General features: G+C 41.1%; 1 protein-coding gene across 3 annotated transcripts in view; it reads right to left on the reverse strand.

Annotated features, from left to right (window-relative positions):
* LTBP1 (latent transforming growth factor beta binding protein 1) overlaps window positions 1-23,783 on the reverse strand; it is a 382,180-nt gene that overhangs the window by 132,940 nt on the left and 225,457 nt on the right. For all 3 annotated transcript variants that reach the window (XM_040429549.1, XM_040429548.1, XM_040429550.1), the window contains 3 exons: window positions 22,982-23,200; window positions 19,453-19,721; window positions 1,844-1,946 (listed from right to left, as the gene is read on the reverse strand). In XM_040429549.1, the coding sequence (XP_040285483.1) occupies window positions 1,844-1,946; window positions 19,453-19,721; window positions 22,982-23,200 (591 nt within the window). The remainder of the gene's footprint in view (window positions 1-1,843; window positions 1,947-19,452; window positions 19,722-22,981; window positions 23,201-23,783) is intronic.

The raw sequence follows: 23,783 nt of genomic DNA on the forward strand, positions 1-23,783 counted from the left end.
CAAAACAACATGCATGCTGTGTTTCACAAACTTTGACTTCTTTTCCATCTGGTCAACTTCATGGTGAATGTGAAGTTATGTGCAATAAAATGTGGTCAAATTTTGACACATTTTTGGAGTAACCTAAGCCAAACAGATGGTTTACTCTTAGACCAGACAGTCGATTGTTGCACAGATTATCATTCAGCATCAACCACTGTGATAAATCTGGCGCAGTTTAAAGGCCGCTTTACACAGGCAGAGAATGGGCCAGATAATTGCTAACAAGATTTCATAGGAATGCTCGTTAGCGATTATCTGGTGGTGTAAAGGTGCCACCGATTATGATCATTTGTGTGGTCACCTAAAACGTCGTTTGTCGGCAGCACATTGTGCTGTCTAAACATCCTCTGCAAACAATCACTCTTCTGCAGGGTGATGAGCAATGGCACTAGCGATCGCTCCTCCTACATGTAAATGCGGCATTCTCCTTCACTGATGAGCAGGCACTTGCCAGGAAGGATCGCTTCCTTTCCAGCAATTGCCTGCTAAATTTTCCATAGTAAAGGGACCTTAAGGCTACATGCACAGTGCACACGGCAGTGTTTTTTTGCGGCCTCCGCTTTGTTTTTGTGGATCGGATGGTTTCCCATTCATTTCTATGGATCCGTTAAAAATGCGGTGGACATCCATTTTTTGTCTGTGTCCGCTGTCTGTGTTTCACGTCCGCAAAAAAAGTATTGCATGTCCTATTCTTGTCCGCAATAAACGTTTTGCGGACCCATTGAAGTCAAGGGGTCTGCAAAAAAATGCGGATGACCAACGGAAGCCATCCGTATGTCATCCGCATCCGTTTTTTTTTTGCGGATGGTTGTTGGGAAACCTGTACATATTAAATTTCAAGAGTTACAGCCTTCAGGTTTTTTTTGCGGACCGCAAAAAAAAAATGGGGACACATGGAAACACAACCTACAAAATTTGCGGACAAACGGAATCTAAAACAAACGGATGTAAAAAAAAACAGGAACACGGATCCGCTATTTGCGGACCGCAAAAAACAACTGCCGTGTGCATGTAGCCTTACACTGTCTTACTTCTAGGCAGGTTTAGCCATTGTCTGCACAGAGCTTAATGTGGTGATTTTCTTACTCCAGACACCTAATTGCTCAGTGCTCAGCTTACTGCATGTCTGTTGAATAGTTTGCTGACTGTTTCCAGTAGCAACCAGTAACATTTTACCCTGATAAAATCGTACAAATCGTAACTCAGAATAAGCACCACATGTGCATGAGCTGTAGTTTCTTACAAATGTAAACTTTTACAACAAAAAATATATAATTGGTAAATGTCTCTTTTATGTGACTTTATTGGAGCCTTATTTGCAAAATCCCCCACAGTATAAGGGACAAAACAGTGGTTGGATAAATGTATAGTTCACTTGAGTAGATTTTTTGAAAATAGGAGTGCAAGAACCTATAACTTCCAGAGACATCTATGCCTATGTTCACAGTTAGCCCTGAAATCGACAAGATTTTTATACTGATGACCTATTCTACTCACCAAGGACAGCGCCGTACACCGTATAGCAGGTGTGCCTGGTATCCCAGCTCAACCGCATTCACTTCAATAGAGCTGATCTAAACCTAGGCCAAGTGAAAGATAAACGTGTCCTCCCATGGCCTAGGGACAGGAGCGAGAAGGCTGCGATGCCACTGCAAGCACTGCTGCCTTCTCGAACAGTGGGGGGTGCCGGGTGTCGGTGCCCCACGATCACATACTGATGACCTAGGTCATCAGTATTAACATCTCAGAAAACCCCTTTTAATGGCTTTTTAATTAGCCAACAATTCTGCATTATACTTACTAGCTTTCTTTGGGCATTTCATACATTTGCCTAAGCCCCAAGAGGTGCCCACTGTTCCACAGCAATCTTCTTGTTTTGAAAGTCCTGGGAGTGGCTTTCCACACTGCAAAATAAAATTAGAAGCCATAAGGTCATAAGGGATGATTTACCATAACATACAGGATATTAATCCCAACAGAAAATGCTTTACTACTAACTTTAACTTTACTAGACATAGCATAGTACAAGTGTACTCCTGTTCTGGAGACAGATGCAAGTCCTAGAAGCGAGACCCACATTTATCAGACATCTTGTGGATATGCCATAAACGTCTAAGGTGGGAATATCCCATTAATGTATTTTGATCATGTCCTTTCATTACCCTCTTTCCTTAAAGGGCTTCTGTCAGCCCATTAAACCGTTTTTTTTTTTTTTCTTTACTAATAATCCCTACACTGCGATCTCAGCATACATAAGCTAATTAATGATTTTCGTTCAGTAGAATTTGCTAAAAATCAATTTTTATAATATGTAAATTACCTTGCTACCGCTGCCGATGACGTCACATCTACACCCGGCGCAGGCGCATTGAGGATGGAGCGGCCGAGTGAGTGGCCGCCTCTCAGTGCGCCTGCGCAGATTGAAGATACGTACGGCCGCGGCGCAGGCGCCAGATTTTGAATGGTAACAGGCAGGGCCAGCAGAGAAAGATCCCATCCGCTGGCCCTGTCAATCAACAAGCCGAGGGGGCGTCATTATGATCGGAGGATGCGGCTGCTACCAGCAAGTAGCCGCCCTACTTGCTGGTAGCAAGGTAATTTACATATTATAAAAATTGATTTTTAGCAAATTCTACTGAACGAAAATCATTAATTAGCTTATGTATGCTGAGATCGCAGTGTAGGGATTATTAGTAAAGAAAAAAACAAAACGGTTTAATGGGGTGACAGAAGCCCTTTAAAGAGGTTGACCCATCTCACACATTGGTGGTATATCCTACCGATATGCCACCAATGTCTGATAGGTGCGGGTCCCACCTTTGGGACCTGCATGCATCTCTAGAACGGATCTTGGAAAGTGAAGGAGAGCGGACCATGCATGCACGCCCCTCCTCCATTCATTTCTATGGTACTGCCGAAAATAGCTCACTCCCATAGAAATGAATGGAGGGTGGCCATGCACGCGGTGTCTGCTCTCCTTCACTTGTTCTAGACATAGGTGCGGGTCCCAGAGGTGGACATTAGTAGCATACCCTAGCCATATGCCACCAATGTGTGAGATGGGCCGACACGTTTAAGGCTATGGAAATAAAGCTCTTTAAAGGGAACCTGTCATGTTATATATGTTGTCTGATATGGAGTATGATGCAGAGCAGCATCAGCTGAGTATATTGATATATACCGTAGATTTTGTGAGGGGGCTAATAAACAAGAATTTGCTTTGACCCCAGTGTGTGTGTCACAGTTATTTTCTTCTGTGCACGTAAAACCCTTGGGTTACTATTAATTTGGAGCAGTAGAGCAAATGTGATTGGCCCTCATTAGGGGCATCTTTATCAGGGGTGAGACTTTAAATAACTTGTTATTTATGGATTTAAAACTCTTTGTTTTAGATCAATAAATGACCATTTAGTGATCTTTCAATGCTTAGGTGTCCAGTGGGCACTCCATTCCCATTGTCAACATTCCCTGAATCAGTGTACATAAAGATACTGTAGCTGAGTAGGACCCACCCACAGAACTCCTAAGCCCAAATTAAGTAGAGTTTTAGTTCAATAACATCTACACTTTTCCCACCACAAAACGATACATCCATCTAATCAGATCCAGCACCCTATAACATGCTGCCTGCAGATGGGACTATATGTTCAATGTGACATGTGCCCTTATTAGGTGCCTCTCATGATAACTTACACTATGACCTTCCACTTTTGTTGCCCGTCTTTGGACCTGTTCTACTGTATCAATTAAATCTGTTTCTACTGGATAAGGCTAGTTTCACACTAGCGCTAAACTGGTATAGTTGGATACTACCTTTCCCCACCCCATTGACTATGAAGGGACTAAGCAGGGTCTGGCCTGTTTCCGGCATTAGTGCTCGGATTAGGTCAAACAAAAACTGGTGGTGCTGCAGATGGGATGAACTCCAGGAATAGTTTAGCGCTAGTGTAAAATTAGCCTAATTATTATTTATCTCTCATTATTCAGAAGGGTGAATGGAGCGAGTATAATATTGACTTCAGTATGTTTTTCATGAAGAATACTAAAACAGAAAAAAAGTAAAAAACAAAAACAAAAAAAACAACTTGAAATTACTCCCCCCACCCTATGTAACAGAGCAGGGCACCACGGAGATGATACGTCCTGGTTTGACATGGGAGAATTAAAAAGCTCTGGCTCACTCCATTCATGGAATACAAGCCTCGGCCTTACTTTATTTCTGCTCTGCTCGTTTAACAATAAAATTATAGACCAGAATTTCTAATAATCACATTATTTAAAATAATATTTAAAATATCTATAATATGGAGCTATAATCAAGTCTGAAGGTACAGAAAGCGAAAGCAAACAATGAAATGAGCAAGTATTGAAAAAGCACCATAGCCAATAAAGGTCATGTACGACCGGCTCAAAAGCAGGAATACTAGCATAGTCTATACCAGGGGTGGCCAACCCACGGCTCTTTGACGCTTCAAGTGCGGCTCTAGCGGTGGAGGTGGGATGCAGCTGCATAGCCTAATAGAAAACATGGCACGCGCCGCTCTCAGTGCGTACCATGTTCTCTTCACTAGCACAGTGGAGAAGGAGGGAGTCCCTCCATCCTTTCCTCTCCACTGTGACGCAGCTGCTGCTGCCACCAATGGGGAGATAGCAGGAGGAGAAGGGGAGCGGCTGTGGCCACTGCACCACCAATGAATGTAATTAACACATTAATTCAAGTATAGGAGGCAGCGGGTGCCAGCAGCGGTATCACATACCCGGCACTCAATAACAGGGCATGCGATCCGCCGAACCGTGGAAATTAATCCCTCAGGTGCCCTGGTCTATACCAATCAAGATGGGTTTAATCATAATTTTTTTTTCACACATTTTGATAAAAAGCCCTCAACCTTCAGAGTATTTCTCCAAGAAAATCGAGTTATACCAATGCTTTGTGTGCATGTATCTTGTGCACTGTGCATGGAATAAGCATTACAGAACGTAATCAACTTCTGTGCCGATCCCAGCAGCCGTCTGATCCACAGGAGACCTTTTAATTACTTTCCTCATTCCATTTTGTGTACCTCAGAGTACATTCCAAAGAATTCATTTTTCTGGTGCAAGGGGGCCTGCGGTAACCTAACAATGAGCTTGTGCAGCTGGGCATCACTGTGCCAAGCAGACTGTAAACAGGAAATAAATCACATATTGTACAATTTTGGAGAAAGGCTCCAAAATCAATACTGAATCCACATCTTGGTTCCACAGCATGACATTCCTTATAATGTTTTACAGCTTACTAGTAGTGTGAAGAGCAACTACCTGGAAGACTAGCCAGCCAGGAGAACGGCAATAACTAAAGTCTACCATGCATGTAGTCTTGCTGAACCACTGAGAGAACCATTAAAGGGGTTGTCCCATCAAATATATTCTACATTTTTCAAATGAACACCTGGATTTGAATACTTTTGTAATTGCATATAATTAAAAATTTAGTAAAGCCATTGAGTTATTCACTAAAATGTATCCGTATAGCACCACCTGCTGTTTGCTCTTTTTTTAATTTCTCTGTCCTGCTCACTTAGATGGAAGTACATGCTCAGTTCTATCCTTCAACTGCCACCAGCTGAAGCAGAAAGGACACAAACCGAAAATGTGCAGCAGATCTGGACCCATGTGAGGTACAGGATTTTCACGCACGGTTGCTAGGAGACGATCGGGATGGAGACCCGATCATTATTATTTTCCCTTATAACATGGTTATAAGGGAAAATAATAGCATTCTGAATACAGAATGCATAGTAAAATAGCGCTGGAGGGGTAAAAAAAAAATAAAAAATTATTTAACTCACCTTAGTCCACTTGATCGCGAAGCCCGGCTTCTCGTCTGTCTCCTTTGTTGAACAGGACCTGTGGTGAGCATTAATTACAGGAACAGGACCTGTGATGACGTCACTCTGGTCATCACATGATCCATCACATGATCTTTTACCATGGTGATGGATCATGTGATGACCGGAGTGACGTCACCACAGGTCCTTTTCCTGTAATTAATGCTCACCACAGGTCCTGTTCAACAAAGGAAACAGACGAGAACCCAGGCTTCGCGATCAAGTGGACTAAGGAGAGTTAAATAATTTTTAAATTTTTTTTAACCCCTCCAGCGCTATTTTACTATGCATTCTGTATTCAGAATGCTATTATTTTCCCTTATAACCATGTTATAAGGGAAAATAATACAATCTACAGAACACCGATCCCAAGCCCGAACTTCTGTGAAGAAGTTCGGGTTTGGGTACCAAACATGCGCGATTTTTCTCACGCGAGTGCAAAACGCATTACAATGTTTTGCACTCGCGCGGAAAAATCGCGGGTGTTCCTGTAACGCACCAGCACATTTTCCCGCAACGCCCGTGTGAACCCAGCCTTAGTAAGACATCTTCCTACGCTCACACTCCATATGCAGCTTTGTCCTTAGGTTAGTAGATAAAGCTCTTTAAGGCTACTTTCACACTAGCGTTCAGAGCGGGTCCGTCTGATGTTTCATCAGACGGATCCGCTCCTATAATGCAGACGTTTGTATCCGTTCAGAACGGATCCGTCTGCATTATAACTTAGAAGAATTTCTAAGTGTGAAAGTAGCCTGAGCGGATCCGTTCAGACTTTACATTGAAAGTCAATGGGGGACGGATCCGTTTGAAGATTGAGCCATATAGTGTCATCTTCAAACGGATCCGTCCCCATTGACTTACATTGTAAGTCTGGACGGATCCGCTTGCCTCCGCACGGCCAGGCGGACACCCGAACGCTGCAAGCAGCGTTCAGGTGTCCGTCTGCTGAGCGGAGCGGAGGCTGAACGCCGCCAGACTGATGCATTCTGAGCGGATCCGCATCCACTCAGAATGCATTAGGGCTGGACGGATGCGTTCGGGGCCGCTTGTGAGCCCCTTCAAACGGAGCTCACAAGCGGAGCCCCAAGCACTAGTGTGAAAGTAGCCTAAGTGATATCTTAAAGGGGTTGTCTCACTGCAGCAATATAGAGAAAGTTAATACAAGGCACTTACTAATGTATTGTGGATGTCCATATTGCTTCCTTTGCTGGTTAGATAAATTTTTCCATCACATTATACACTGCTTCTTTCCATGGTTATGACCAGCCTGTAATCCAGCAATGGTGGTCGCGCTTGCACACTATAGGAAAGGGCATCAGCCTCACTGGTGGCCGGGACCATGGGAGTGCGCATAGTCCAGCACTTTTTTGTATACTGTGCAAGCACGACCTCCGCTGCTGGATTGCAGGGTGGTCATAATATGGAAACGGGCATAATGTATAATGTGATGGAAAAATTCATCTAGCCAGCAAAGGAAGAAATATGGACAATCACAATACATTAAAAAGTGCCTTGTATTAATTTTGTCTACATGATAAATGACTTTTGCTGAAGTGAGACAACCTCTTTAAATCGATAATGAAATAGGTTTGAAAAATCTTAGAGAATGTTTGCTCAGTGTGGGTTTATTCAATAAGAAGTCAATTTCTAAACTTTTTCAGGAGATGGCTTTGAAGTAATATTGTGAAATCTATATCCAATGTTTGGGAATATGAGTCAATGACTTGAAGGTTCTTTCACCCTTTTATCATTACACACCTGGCGATGCACATCTGAGGTGGGTCAGGAATCCAAAACAAAGCCAGCTTTCATTACCAGCATGATCTCTACCAGATTACCATCTCCTTCATCTCTGACTTAACATGTAATGCTTAATTAAAAAGAAATCTTAATATCTTTACAAAAATAAGAGTTGTGCCTCCAGTTCAATAGACTGCTTCCGAGGTCAATGAGCACATAATTATATAGTCATATTACAAGCTATTATGTTTTTCTCATTAGCAGATGCTATAAAACATACTAAAGTGGTTTTCCGGGACTTAGACATTCATGACCTATCCTCAAGATGGGTCATCAATATCAGCTGTTTCGGGCAGCCGGAAACCCCTTTTAAACTTCCTTCTGTCTGGAGATTGTAAATTCCTTAACCATTTTCTCTAGTTGTAAAGTTAGACAGTTATGATGCCTCTTGGATGTATTGGGCAGCTCATGACATCACCATGAACCAGGTGGTGGTCTGATTTTTGTGGTCACTTATATTAACGAATATTACTGATGAAGATACCGTGTATTAGTTTCTAAATTAATGAAGTCACTGCCTGTAGAAATGCTAAAACCAAAAGTGTTTCATTGATACACGATAGTAAAATCATGGATACCAAGCTAATAAGATCGAGCAATAAAAGGCAGGAAAGGAGGATTATGTATACTCCACCCAAGGATGTGGATAGAAATGGTGAAAATGCAGGAGTGTGTTGTCACATACAAACCCCTGCATATGGCATCTCCCCACACCCTGTTTAACCATATGTCATTGGTATTTCTCATACAAAGGGGAAAATAAAGGGAGCAGAGGGAACTAGCCAACCTGAGACCACCTGTGGTTATGCAGTGCTGGCAGTGGTAGCATGCAGGAAGCCGTGACGTTACTCTTAGTCACAATGTATTGTACTGCCACTAAGTAACAACCTGCCTACTAACTACTGACAGTGAAAACACAGTAAGGTAGTGTCAGGGGTGCACCTAGCCTTTCTGCTGCCTGAGGCGAAAACTGAAACAGCGCCCCTCCCAACGCCAATTTCTTAACCTAACCCATTTGCCATACCTGATTGTGTGTGGTGGTGCATCCGGCACTAGTATGGCTGCAAAGCAGCCAATGGAACCGGGCCAATTTAACTGGGGGTCCCACCTCAATCTAGAGCCCATCCTACGTATTGACCAATCTGAGGCAGGAAAGCATGATTTGTATAGAGTAACACTCCTCATTCGGTATGCCAAGCCCAAGGATGTGATGGATCAGGAAAAGGGGCATAAACATCTATCATTACAACAAGGAAATGAGGTGGTCCTTCAGAGGGGACAAACAGGGATAGGTCAGCAACTTCTTGTGGTTATGAGGAACTCTAAAGAAAACTAGGGATGTAATTAAATCAGCATGCTGCAAAGTAATGTGGGCACAATGGAACAGCTAGGATGGACAAAGTGCAAGGGTTGGGATGGCAAAAGGCAGGGATGATACCAAGTGAAGTGATGGATCAATCCTAGTGAGTGAACTGGTGCTTGCACTGGTATACCACTGATGGGATGGGATATAGACCTCTCCCCTGGTCTGGGGTTTATGGGTCAGTATGCGACCCTGAACAAGGGGGTAAAATATTGCATGGTATTCTGGTGGAACATAAAAAGTGCCAATACATGGTATTATGGAGGAGTATTGAAAATTAGGTGCCGGTCAAGCTACTGCATGTGGTGAATGTTAGTGACTCACCAAATTGCATCATGTGAACCCAAATGTAAAATGTCAAACTGCATACTAGACTTAACCAATAAAGCAGATGATATATGTTCACTGAGGCCTTAGGGTCGTGCAGTCTGCAATTGAAATGTCCATACTAGTGCTGTATGCGCTGCAACATGCTGTTAGATGTGGCCAGCAGAACTGTGCTCGTTGTTAATCCACAATTTAGGCACATGCTGAAACACCAATTTCAGGATGTAGAAATGTGTAGAGCATGAACCTAAGCATAGAATACTGACTGTTATATATGTCTTTAGGCCACCTATAGTCAGGCTAGCAATTATAGGCAGCAGAATGCTATATACGCATCAGCAATTAACGCTGTTTCACTATGCGCTATTGCTGCTAATTAGCTGGAATATAACATATGACTTTGCGATAGCTGAATTTGCTGTAACAAATAAAAACTGGCAGAATACCAGACAAGGGTGGCTCACTGGTTGGAAACAAATGCACAGTTCTACAGAGTATCCAGTCTCTGAAAAACTAAATAAATACCAATGATAAAAATGTACTGGCACACAAATAACCCACAGCATAAATCTATCATACTAATTAACTAAAAAGACCAAATCACTGTTTGAGATGATCATCCAAATAAAAGCCACAATTAAATACTGAAAACAAAAAACCCTACTTCTAAATACTATGATCCTGGTCTGGTAAATATTATAGATTTATGTTGTGGGTTACTTGTGTGCAAGTACATTTTTTTTCTTAGTACTGCTGTAACAAATACAGGTCTATTACATGCCCTTTCCGCTTCCGGTCGGTATGCAGGTTACTACTGTGTCTCAGTGAAACAAATTGTCACAAATACAAGTGTACGTTGCTTTACTGTGTTTTCCATGTCAATAGTTTGTAGGCAGGTTGCTGCTTAGTGGCAGTACAATACAGTGTGGCTAAAGGTAACTGTCAGCATTGCATAACCACAGGCGGGATCAAGCTGACTATTCCCTTCGCTCCCCTATTTACCTTGTTGTATAAGAAATACCAATGATATATGGTTACACTGGTAATTACACAGGGTGCAGGGAGATCGTGCCATATGTAGGTGTTTGTTCTTGACAACACATACTTCTGCATGTCGGCATTTTCACCATTTTGACCAACACCCTTGGATGAGGGATACATAACCCTTCTTTCCTGCTTTTTCTTGCTTGATATTACTGGGTTGGTACTGACAATTTTAGTATGATGTATAAAATATTTTTAGTTTTTACATTTTTACAGACAGTGACTTCATTTATATTAACATTCTCTGGTGGTAATTAAAAAACTAGAAAAAAAAAAAATAGGAGAAGCTTGTGAAGTTGACATTGGGTTGATGTCCAGAATCCATACTTACACAAAAGGCTCTATTTTACATGAGGATAAGGGCAATTATCCGGAAGGAATGTTCCTATGAGCGCTCGTTTCTGATAATTACCCTGTATAAATTTGCTGGCTCATCGTCCTTTGTAAACCAGCAAACAGTGGATCTGTATGGGGAGGAGCGATCACTGTAGCAATCATTTGTCCTCTAAGGAGAGGAATGCTGCCTGTACATCTCTTATTACTGTCAGACAATATTTGGGAATGTTCAGTCTGTTCGATTATTGCCTGGGCATTGGAATGTGTATAAGGGCCGTAAAGGCAGTGTACACCTTCAGGGGGCAATTTTTTTATGATTGCTTTTTACCAATCATTTTTTCAATTGGTCTTTATTAAAAATATTCAGCCATTCTGTCACACAGAGGTAATTGTTTGTCAAGTTGTGTGAATAGTGCTTTCACTTTGTGACGGTCATCCAATAACCCTTATCTCTAAATTACTAAAAGGTCATAAACACTTATTTAAGCCACATTCTTATCAGTAAGATAAGAATTAAGCTAGAATTCATTTTAGGAGGTCAGAGATAAGGAGCCGCCAGTTGAGCTGCCTGATGGGAAACAGTAAAAATACAGATCCTGCTACTAAGGAATCTCAAAGTTGTACAAAGAAAGATGATCAGAATTTTTAATAAAAAACAATAAAAAAATATATTTTTAGCTCAAAATGAGTACAAAGCAATATAAATAATAATAATCAAAAAATACCCCAGCCTGTTTTGGGCCTTACTGACCAAGCGTTTTTTCTTCCTTTTTTCATTGTCGCATTCCAAGAGCAATAACTTTTTTATTTTTCCGTCTATATAGCTTTATGAGGACTTGTTTTTTGCAGGACAAGTTGTTTTAATGGTGCCACATTTCGGGGTACACATAACTTTCTGGTTAACTTTTATTAACTCTTTCTGGGAGGGAGATGGGAAAAACTGCAATACTGCCACTGAGTTTTTATATTATAAATTTTACTGAGTTCACTTTTCGGTATAAATAACATAATATCTTTATTCCCTGGGTGAGTACGATTACAGCGATACCAAATGCATGTAGTTTTTTTTTTCTGTTTTACTATTTTTGTTCAATAAAACACCTTTTTCAAAAGGAATGAAATCTTTTTGCATCGCTGCTTCCCAAGACCCATAGCTTTTTTATTTTTATTTCTATGGAGTTGTGTGAGGGCTTGATTTTTGCGGGACAACTTGTAGTTTTCATTGGTATCATTCTGGAGTAAATTATGCTTTTTGATCGCTTGTTATTAATTTTTTTCAGTGGCAACTAAGTATAAATTAGAAATTCTGTCATTTATAAAAAAAAATTACGGCGTTCACCGTAGGGGATAATTGACATGATACATAGGTAGTGCGAGTTGTTATGGACGCGGTGATACCAATCAAATGGGGCCGATTTATATATTATTTTTTACGTTTTTCCATTGAAAAGCGTATTTTTAATGGAAAAAAAGCATATTTTATTTTTACTGGAATTGTTTAATTTAAAAAATGTGTTTTATTTCCTTTTTTTTTACCACTTAATATTCCCACAAGGGGACTATAACAGACAACATTAGGATTTTAAAATGCAATGCATTATCCCTATAGTGCATTGCATTTTAATGTGAGTGCTTTACTAACATTGAGCAGCAGGCTGGGCTAGAGAGGTTCAGCCTGCTGAAAATTACTCAAGGCTGGTTTGGGCCTACATCAGACCCCAGCCAGCCTTCACACACATCGGCACCCCGCGATCGCATTTGCAGGGTGCCGATGGGAGACAAAAGGAGTCCGCTCCCTCTGTCAGCGCTTTACATGCAACAGGCGACAATGTTTGAATATGGGTTTTAATGTAGTTTTCAATAAAGCTGTATTTTTGATTTTTTTAAATGATTTAGTTCAGCGCCTCTTTTTGGTTGTTGTGTTGGTGACAAAGCGTTGATAGTTTATGGAGAGGGGAGTGAGTTGGATGTAGGCATGCTTTAACATATACAGTATATTGAGGTTCAATATTACTTCCTGATTTTTAAGTTTTTTTTTAATCATGTGTCAGGGTTTATATTTCAAAATTACAATAAAAAGGTTGTTTATGTTATTTGATTGGTCATTTACTTGATTTACTATTAAATGTCCAAAGTCAGGACATCTTCGCATCTCTTCTGGTGGGCAATTACCTCTTCCAAAAGCAAAAACAGAATTTTATCATTTTTGGCCTGATTTTTAAAGGGGTTGTCAGAGTTATGTAAAATAAATAAATAAAGCACTGTTAATCTGATGGTCAGCAATATATACATAAGCTAAGCAGGTTTTAGGCAAAAAAAAATTATATTTACTTCTTTACGTAGCTCTGTTCTGGACCTTTGCTGACATGCAGTTGCAGAGCTGTGGGGGAATGTAACAACAATCTCTGAGGGGTGTGGAAACGTGACAGTAACTGATCTAACTTGAGGCTAATCCTGGGAGTAGAATGTATGGGATTCCCTGATATTCACCCTTTAACTCCTGTACAGGGATCTGGACTTCTTGGTAGGGAACCCCCAGGTCACAGACAAAAGAGTAATGTCTATTAGCAACTTTTTATGTGACACTAATGTGTCATACCTGAACGCAGTACAAAATCGGTAGGGAGTAGTCGTAGTCAGGTGGGCAGGGGTCAGGACAGGCAGCACAGTAAACAAGGGGAAGGTCAGGACAGACAGCATACAGGTACAGTACTAAGGTCAAAGGACAAGCAGGAGGCAGAAACCAAAATGGACCTATTGCTCAGGCATTGCACGCTGGAAGAAACGCCCTAAAGAAGCCTGGGTCAGTTTGAATATGGCTAATTGGTAGTAGGGATGCATGCAGTGTGTGTTACAGAAGAGCAGAATGGCAACCCCGACTCCTGAGGAGAGCAGGACACGACAGCAGGTGAGCAGGGCAGACAGCAGGACATCTGCATAGATATTCTTGCTGTACACACTAGTTGATATGTTAAAATATGTTAATCAATCCCAAATTTCAAATGACTTACTAAATCCCAAATAAAGTTAAAAACTTTGCACAATTCTAGCCAAAATATCCTGAGGACTGTATCAGACTTGAATAGTTACTAATGCATTATCTAGCCAGCGCAACTGTAGTAAGATCAAGATAAAAGGTGAGAATGTGCCCGTCGTGGCATAGAAATATCACATTCCCTTTAGTCTGAGGATAGACATTTAAATCATTTAGATTTTCTGAAGGCAGCTGTCAAAGATCAAGATTTGTATTGGCTCATAGTAGAATTCCTCTCAGCACAACTAAAACCTAACCATATTTCTTACATTAGAGTAACTATATCTGCATTTACCGCGTATTGGTATTTGATACATCTTTAATCCTATGATATTTCATGGTATTGATCTTATCCAAGATCTTTAGGGGATAGAGCATTAGTACAGTAAATGGATCCATGCTGGTTCTTGACAGCATATTTATCTTTAAACTATATGAAGCCAAACCATAAGTCTTTAAGTCTTTCCAGTCTGCGTTACTGTGTGCTGGGTGGGTATTTTTCCCTTTATGGACTGATGCCTGCATATTATGGTAACAGGGAATGTGTGAAACATGTTCCACACCTGATTTAGGTTTACATTTTTCTGACAGTGTCGAAGTTTAGAATTTGAGGGTTCATTTGCGAGTGAGGCCAGATATTTCAATTCCAGCAAAAACTTCAGTAAAGGATTTTCCTCGGTCACAAAGAAATTTCTGACCTGCTCGTATTCTTTCCTTACATTATGACGTGCATCTCACAAAATGAACTGGACAAACTATCAAGATCGATTAGACAAAGAAGAGGACTTTCAACAAAAAAGTTACAATTTATCTTATAAGAGCAACATTTCATGAGTTTACACTTGTTTGGGGTATGCTATATTTGAACCTTTTCTTTAATAAATTCATAAATGTGATGGTTCTAACTCCACTTTATTAGCCACGTTCACTTTTCTCAGCAGATATATATTTTGTCATGAATCCTTCTTTTCCGAGTGAATACTAACAGAGGTATGTGATAAATATGGCACAATTTAGTTTACATGTAATTTAGCCACATTTTGCATTATTTTTTTGGGCACAGATTGATAAATTTTCCCCTATACATTTAAAGCAGGCCATGGGGGAGACGTATCAAAGAATCTAAAGGTCAACCTGAAGAAGGTATTTACCCTGAAACATGCCATTTGTTGGATCAATAAAAGTTATTACTAGCCCCACTCCCTGCATCATTTATAAATAAAAAAAAACTGTTGAAAATGCAAATATTTCTTTGGAAATTTTAATTTAGCCCACACAGCGATCAAGCAGTGCTCCATGAAACACACAATTATGTTGTTCTCTTGAGAGATTTATCACAGTTTCTTCAACATAAAACTTGGCTAAACGACTTAGAACATTGTACTGGCGTGACCTCAGTCTCTTCATGTGCCAGGCACCGCTGTAACTACCTCCTCCCTTCTGCTGTCCCAATGGCTTAATACATGTCACAGAAAATCAGAACGATGCCTTACAAGCAAGTACAGCAAAATACAGGAGACATCTAACCTGACGCTTGACTACATTTGTGTTATTTGGAATGGTACTCTGCTGGAGTTTGAGGATTATTTTGACAATCTGAACTGCAATCCCAATGGTTTTAGATTTACACATGAGATTAAAGGGGTTTTCTGAGAATGATTTAAAGCGGCCGCCAGCAAGCTGTCCTAGAATGTGAGGAGGACTGGTTATTACCACTTGCAGAGCTGCCTAGATGGGATGAGGGGGCAGAGCCTCGCTACGCACTCCACTGCTCTACAATAGATAGGGTTGCCACCCAAATTTACAGAGATTAAATGGGTGTGGCTTAACACAGTGGTGTTATTTGCCACCAATGGTTTCATCATATATTTTTTTTTAATTAATGCTTTATTTTTCCCTGTTGGAGACACCCCTGTGTATTAAGCATTTATTAACCACTTCCCATCTGGGCCCTTTGCCCCCTTCCTGACCAGGCCAAATTTTGCAAAACTGACATATCTCACTTTATGTGGTAATAACTTTGGAACACCTTTATTTATCCAAGTCATTCAGAGATTGTTTTCTCGTGACACATTGTACTTCATGATAGTCATAAATTTGAGTCAAAATATTTCACCTTTATTTATGAAAAAATCCCAAATTTACCCAAAAATTTGAAAAATTCGCAATTTTCTAAATTTCAATTTCTCTGCATTCAAAACAGAAAGTGATACCTCATAAAATAGTTATTATTTAACATTTCCCATATGTCTACTTTATGTTGGCATCATTTTGGAAATGTCATTTTATTTTTTTAGGACGTTAGAAGGCTTAGAAGTTTAGAAGCAATTCTTCAAATTTGTAAGAAAATTGCCAAAACCCACTTTATAAGGACCAGTTCAGGTCTGAAGTCACTTTGTGGGGCCTACATAGTGGATACCCCCATAAATGACCCCATTGTAGAAACTACACCCCTCAAGGTATTCAAAACCGATTTTACAAACTTTGTTAACCCTTTAGGCGTTCCACAAGAATTAAAGGAAAATGGAGATCAAATTTTTAAATTTCACTTTTTTGGCAGATTTTCCATTTTAATCAATTTTTTTCTTGAACACATCGATGGTTAACAGCCAAACAAAACTCAATATTTATTACCCAGATTCTGCGGTTTACAGAAACACCCCACATGTGGTCGTAAACTGCTGTATGGGCACACGGCAGAGCGCAGAAGGAAAGGAACTCCACATGGTTTTTAGATGCCATGTCCCATTTGAAGCCCCCTGATGCACCCTTACAGTAGAAACTCCCAAGAAGTGACCCCATTTTGGAAACTAGGGGATAAGGTGCCAGTTTTATTAGTACTATTTTTGGGTACATATGATTTTTTGATCATTCATTATAACACTTTATGGGGCAAGGTGACCAAAAAATTGGTTGTTTTAGCACAGTTTCTATTTATTTATTTTTACAGCGTTCACCTGAGGGGTTCAGTCAAGTGACATTTTTATAGAGCAGATTGTTACGGACGTGGCGATACCTAATATGTATACTTTTTCTCATTTATTAAAGTTTTACACAATAATAGCATTTTTGAAACCAAAAAATTATGTTTTAATGTGTCCATGTTCTGAGAGCTATAGTTTTTTTATTTTTTGAGAGATTTTCTTATGTAGGGGCTCATTTTTTGCGGGATGAGGTGACGGTTTTATTGGTACTATTTTGTGGGACATACGCGTTTTTGATCACTTGGTCTTGCACCTTTTGTGATGCAAGGTGACAAAAATTGCTTGTTTTGACAGAGTTTTTTTTATTTATTTTTTACGGTGTTCACCCGAGGGGTTAGGTCATGTGATATTTTTATAGAGCTGGTTTTTACGGACGCGGCAATACTAAATATGTCTATTTTATTTTATTTTTTCTATTTTTTTTTTTTTTTTTTATTCCTTACTTGGGATTTTTTTTTTTTTTACATGTGAACCTTTTTTTTATTTTATTTTTTCAACACTTTATTTTATTTTTATTTTATTTTACACTTTTCGTCCCCCATAAGGTCATACAAGACCTCTGGGGGACATTTACTTCACTTTTTTTTTTATTTTTTCACTGTTGATTTCTCCTGTAACTGGGGCTGACATAGTAGCCCCAGTTACAGTGGAAATGCACCCCTATAGAGGCTGTACAGCAGCAATCCTGCGCTGTACAGCCTCACAGCAGGGCTGATCGAGGTCTCTGAGAGACCTCACACAGCCCCTGCACTCTCCGGTCCCGGCGGTCACATGACCGCCGGGCCAGAACAGGAAGCGCGCAGCGCTTCCTGCTCTGCAGACACAGCGCTCGGGGAGCGCTGTGTCTGCAGCGATCGTGAAGGCAGGGACACCTGGGCACTGTCCCTGCCTTATCTCTGGGTTGCCCTGCTGTCACTGACAGCGGGCAACCCGATCAGCAGCTGCACGATTAGCGTGCAGCTGCTATTTCTGACAGGACGTTTTAAAACGTGCTGTCAGAAATAGACGTCCACCCATAGGACGTTTATATCCTATGGGCGGACGTGAGGCGGTTAAAGTTGTCTCTGCTGGGCATTGAACCCACAACCCTCGGCACTGAAGGCAAAGACTAACCACTGAGCCATAGGGCTCAATAACAGCAAATGGAAGATTTTCTATGGTTAAAAACCTCAGTAGTATTTTTCTCATGTATTATGTATTCACATATACAATGTACTGGAATCTACAGATATATCTCTATGTATGGGAGGTTTTGTATGGCAACAAATAAATTACAATAATCACAAAACCATCCAGAACCATCCGCAAGATACAGATGCCATCCATGTGCTGTCCGCATCTGTATGTCCGTTCTGCAACATTTATTTATATTGTATTTGAGCGAGCTATTCTCACATAACCTATAGGCATGAATGTTTTCTGTCTTTGATGGATTAGATCGACTTACTATCCCTAAATAGAGGAAGAGTGGATGCCCAGACAATTGTATGGCCCTTAAAGGGGTCATTCATCTTGTTGAAAAATAATAAAAACAGCTGCAAATGTTAGAAAATGTTAAAGGGAATCTGTGACAAATCCCATTATCAAAATGCCGGATCACTTTCTTTAGGCTAGTTTCACACTAGCATTCGGTAGATCAGGCAGGCTGTTCCCTGCTGGGTCTCTCTGGGTCGGACATTGCTGGATGCTACATGAATGTCATCTGGCCCCATTAACTATAATGGGGACCGGTGCAGATCGAGCCGCAACCTGGCAAATATGCCGAAAATCATCCGGCCAAATACTGCTGCGGCTAAAGGGGGGCAGTTTTCCAGTGTGTGGCTAAAGAGGGGCACTATTACAAGGAAACGAAATTATCATGAAAAAAAGATTAATATACATTTTTTTGTAGGCAACAACTGGGACATCCTTCTAAAGTGTTGTAAAACTTAACTTTTACTATAACACTTAAAATCTTCAAATAGAGTCATATTTTGTGCTGGCAGATCATGAAGGGTTAAGTGTCAGGTCTCAATACAGATAACATCAGCTGGTTGGGGTCAATATAGTTTTAGCGGTGGATCATCCTAACAAAGGCAGTGCTATTGGTATGCTAGCCTACTTGTGCTTTCCCTATTAAGCCCTAGTCTAGCAAGGGGGAGCACCTCAAATTGGCTGTAGTCGGAGCGCCTGCGCTGAAAAGAGAGACCCCCAGCCGGCTGGAACCTCGGACCTATTTAGAAAACCCTCATAGATTATTTGAAAATATGTGACAAAATTAGAAAATGATGGGACAAAAACCCTTGTTGTTTCCATGGCATCTCACCCTCCTTAATAGTAACTGTGCTTCTGTCATTAACAGTCAGGCCTCGTGGCATCAACTATGTTTAAGAAACATTGGCACATCAATTTGTACTAAAAAACCCATAGGGACTCGAGAGTTGCAAAAATACGTTAATAATTGAATAAAGCGCCACTGACGATAAATATCTGAGAGAGATTTACAGAGTTAGCGAGAAAGCATGAAAGAGAAGCAGGAGCAGAAAGAAATTCAGAAGACCCATTATGGAAAACACACTACTGTACATACAGTATGCATGGCAGACACACAAATCCAACACGGTAAGGATGTATCTCATCTCCCACAAACTGATGTCATCTAATAAAGGTTACCTGAGTATTAGTGGTTTCTTGGAAGCATCGACCAAGTTGGGTTTTTGCTGAAACTGGATACACATTGGATACGGTCTGCTGATGTGGGTATACAGCATGAGGTAACAGATGCTTCTGGACACCATGGTAAGACACATGTGCCTGTCCTATTTGGCTGTCTTTTTTCTGAGTAGAAGAAGAGCTCTCAACTCGGGACACTTGGTGGAACTGAACAGAAGCCTCTGGTGGGTGCTTCACGTGGATATTAACCATGTTTGGAGGATAGTTAACTAGAACAAAAGGGCGAAGAATAATACACCATGATTACTGTAATACTAACTGGAAAATATTATACAGATTAAACAATGAAGTGGTTGTAACTATACCAGAAAATAGCTGAATAATTACACTTGGCTCATAATTGTACTATTAGCATACTACTGGTGGCAGTATTAAAGTGGACCGATCACCAAAAAATGCAATGCAATCTGACAGCACCATGTTATACAGCAGGAGGAGCTGAGCACATTGATTTGCGGAAAAAGATTCAGCAGAACCTGTAATTAATACATTAATATCTTTACTTTTTTTTATTTCCTGTGAATATTTATCGGTATCGGCGCGTGCGCATGCGCCGATATCGCGTTCATCGGCGCATGCGCGGGATTACGGACGGGAGGAGGGAGGTTAGAGCAGAGACTAAGGGCGGGCAGACGTGGCGGAGAGGGAGTGGCTTTGTATGAAAATGACCCAGGGGCCTGGGCACCAGCCATTGTAACGCCGCCCCTGGGCACCTTCACAGCCTAATTTGCATGTGGATTAAAAGTGTTTTTCTGCAGAACGATGATAGCCAGGAACAAACGGTAAGCACAGTTTTAATAGGGAAGATGCCGTGGACATAACACGGTTATTAGGTTAATAGGGTGAATCGGCGTGAAAGACTCCCTTTAAGTTCATGCTTACCATTATCAGTGTGTTTTGTTGTACCACAGTGGCCATATATAGTAGTTCAAATGATGCGTACAGCATAATTATATGTCAGTTTGCCTTGAAAAATGCATTAAAGTTACTAGTATTTTACCATCCCCATCCTATAATAAAATTCTGTTTTAGGTTGAGATAGCGCAGTGCTAGACGCATCATTTGAAATTTTTCTTGGAGCTCTACTACGCTACCCTCCAGGGGAATTCTATTTAAAGGGGAGCTGTCACCAAAAAATGCAATGCAATCTGACAGCGCCATGTTGTAGAGCAGGAGATGCTGAGAAGACTGATATACAGTTGTGTTGGAAAAGAAAGGTTCAGTAAAACCTGAAATTTATACATTTCTATCTCAGTTTTTTCTACCTTCTGAGAACAGCTATCGGTACAGGAGGGAGGGGGTGTTACCAGTGATTGATAGCATTGTGTGTATAAGTGTACATACAGAGACAACGGTCAGTCACTGAGAACACCTCCCTCCTGTACCAATAGCACTTCACAGGGCTTCAGATGTAAATGTAAAAAATTTCAAGTTTTACCAAATCTTTTCCCACAAAATATATATCTGTCTGCTCAGCTTCTCCTGCTCTATAACATGCAGATTGCATTGCATTTTTGGTGACAGGTCCTCTTTAAACAGATTCCCCTGTAGCTGATGAGAAGTGCTGTACTGCTAACGTTTGCACAGTGGCCAAATAGTAGTGAATGGGATTTTCTTTTATCCTGTTCACACTACATTATATGGCTGGAAAGCACATTTTATGGTATGATGCATTTTGTTAAAACAGTAGCATGTTTACAGCTTTATCAATTTTTGTTTTGTCCCACAGACTTAAAGGGGTTGTCCGGGTTCAGATCTGAACCTGGACATACCCATATTTTCACCCAGGCAGCCCCGCTGATGTTAGCATCAGAGCATGTCATGCTCCAATGCACTCCCTTGCCCTGCGCTGGATCGCGCAGGGCAAGGGCTTTTTTATTTACAATAATACACTGCTGGGCGGAAGCTTCCGCCCAGCAGTGTATTCGGTGACGTCACTTGCTCTGATGGGCAGGCTTTAGAGCTGCCCTAACCGTTTTCCAGGCTAGGGTAGCGCTAAAGCCCGCCTATCATTGACAGTGATGTCACCGGGCTCACTGCTGAGTGGAAGCCTCCGCCTGGCAGCCCTAACAAGAGAACTCCTGAAAATGTTTTTGCCCTGCACGATTCATCGCAGAGCAAAGGAGAGCATCGGAGCATGAAATGCTCCAATGCTCTTGTCAGGGGGGCTCTGCCTGGGTGAAACTCTGGGTATGTCTGGGTTCAGCTCTAAACCCGGACAACCCCTTTAAGACTTCATGCACATGTCCGGATCCGTTATGCAGTCCACAAATCGCTAATCCGTAAAACACGGATGCCAGCTGTGTGCATGCAAGCAATTTTTTTTACTCCTGCAGAAATGTCCAATCCTTATCAACAAAACGGACAAGAATAGGACATGTTTTATCTTTTTGAAGGGGCGCAGAACGGACATACAGATTGAAATGAATGGGTCTGCATCCAATCAGCGAAAAATACGGATCAGATGTGGACCGAAACACTTGACATGTATGGTGGTGTTGGGCACTCTGCTGACCGCATGGTGCATGTGGAGAGACAACAATCAATATATACAGTGGGTCCTGGCAATCATATCTTCAGTGCAATCACTTATTGTTTATGTAGGCATATAGCAAGTTTAACAGAACGCGTTTTGGGCCGCTAGCAGACGCTTTTAACTGCATCATGCAGTTAAAATAGGCTGCGGGCAACTAAAATGCATCATGCAGTTGAAAACAGCTATGGGCAGACTAAAATGCATTATGCCCAAATAAACAAGGAGTGATTCTACCAAAGATGTGTGTTCCGGGGCAAAAGAAACAGTGGCATAAAATGCATTTCCTGAAGCCTTCATAAAACTGACGGTATTTAAAAGGGTTATCCAAGACCTATAATGCCCCCCATAAGCCCAGGCCCCTCACACAGATTGTACTTACCTTGCTCCCCGACACCTGCGGCGCTTCTGATGCCGGCACGGCCGCCGCAGCATCTCCTCTTTGCACGGATGAAAACATCCGGCGTTGAAAGGGGGGGGGGGGGGGTGTCAGCCAATGGCAGGCCACAACGGAAACAAGCCTCCCTAGCGTCACCCCCGTCGGGATGATGCTGCGGGGGCCATTTTGGCATCAGAAGAGATGTGGGTGCCGGGGAGCAATCTGTACAATCTGTGTGAGGGGCCCTTTTAAAGAGCTTTCCTCACAAATTCAAACCCCTATCCACATGCCCAATTATGGGATAAGGATATCATAGAGGGGGTACCCTGCTCAAAATCTCCCCCTAGCCAGAAAAAAGGGCACCTACTAAATTAGGATTATTAGCCAAAGATTAATTCCACCCCAAAATGAACAGCAAAATTGGTATGTAAACCACGTCAATTTTATTGTGGATTTAGGTACAGTTTTGTAGATGGGTTGTTACAGCAACCCTTACAATTTGTACATTGCATGTGCACACATCCTGCCACTTTCTAATAAGCAGAAGCCTCACTTACCTTTAATTCCTTGTTGTCCTGTTAGGGTGAGTGGTAAAGTGTGGGTAGAATGGATTACATGAGACCCTGATGATTTTATTGAATTCTGCTGGTACTGTTTTTGCCCATTTCCATTCTGCACAGGTATATGGCAGAGCTTGCCAGTAAAATTGGGTGGGCACTGACATTTGTCTCGAGCCGTACATTGGCCTCCATTCATACAAGGAAGATGACAAATCACTAAAAAATAAACGCAATGTTATCACGTTTTGAGAATGTACATTATAAATATTACATTTAATCATTCTAACTATTCAAAGCACACTTTATATTCCTAATTTAGATGCAATATAAATGTTACAATATGATACAAAGCAGAAATACTATACTAGTATATAGCTAATGATATTAGTCAAAACAAGAAGGGATGTATTCTACTGCATCTGGTGCAAATGAAATTGGAGCAATGCATTGGCACAGTCCTCTGCACAGTTTTTTTCCACATCTCCCTCCACTTGTAAGAAGGTATCTGTTGCTTTCAATATTGCAACTAAACCTTTCTTTCCAGGATAATATGGATATAATATCAGGTTTTCTGATGTAGTCTGTGACGCCAAAACCAGGTGTGGATCATAAGAGGAGAGAAGGTATAAGTCCCCTCTCACACAAGCGTGTATGGTCCGAGAAACACACTCCATTTTCCGGCCAGAACACTCCTATGACCTGATCTCACAGCATCATAATGATTTATGATGCTGTCAGTTCTTGCCTGACTGCAGGTCTACTGTACTGTTCTCAAGGTATTAAGTACAGAACCACAGAC

The sequence above is a fragment of the Bufo bufo genome, chromosome 4, assembly GCF_905171765.1.
Source record: "Bufo bufo chromosome 4, aBufBuf1.1, whole genome shotgun sequence".
Classification (NCBI taxonomy): domain Eukaryota; kingdom Metazoa; phylum Chordata; class Amphibia; order Anura; family Bufonidae; genus Bufo; species Bufo bufo.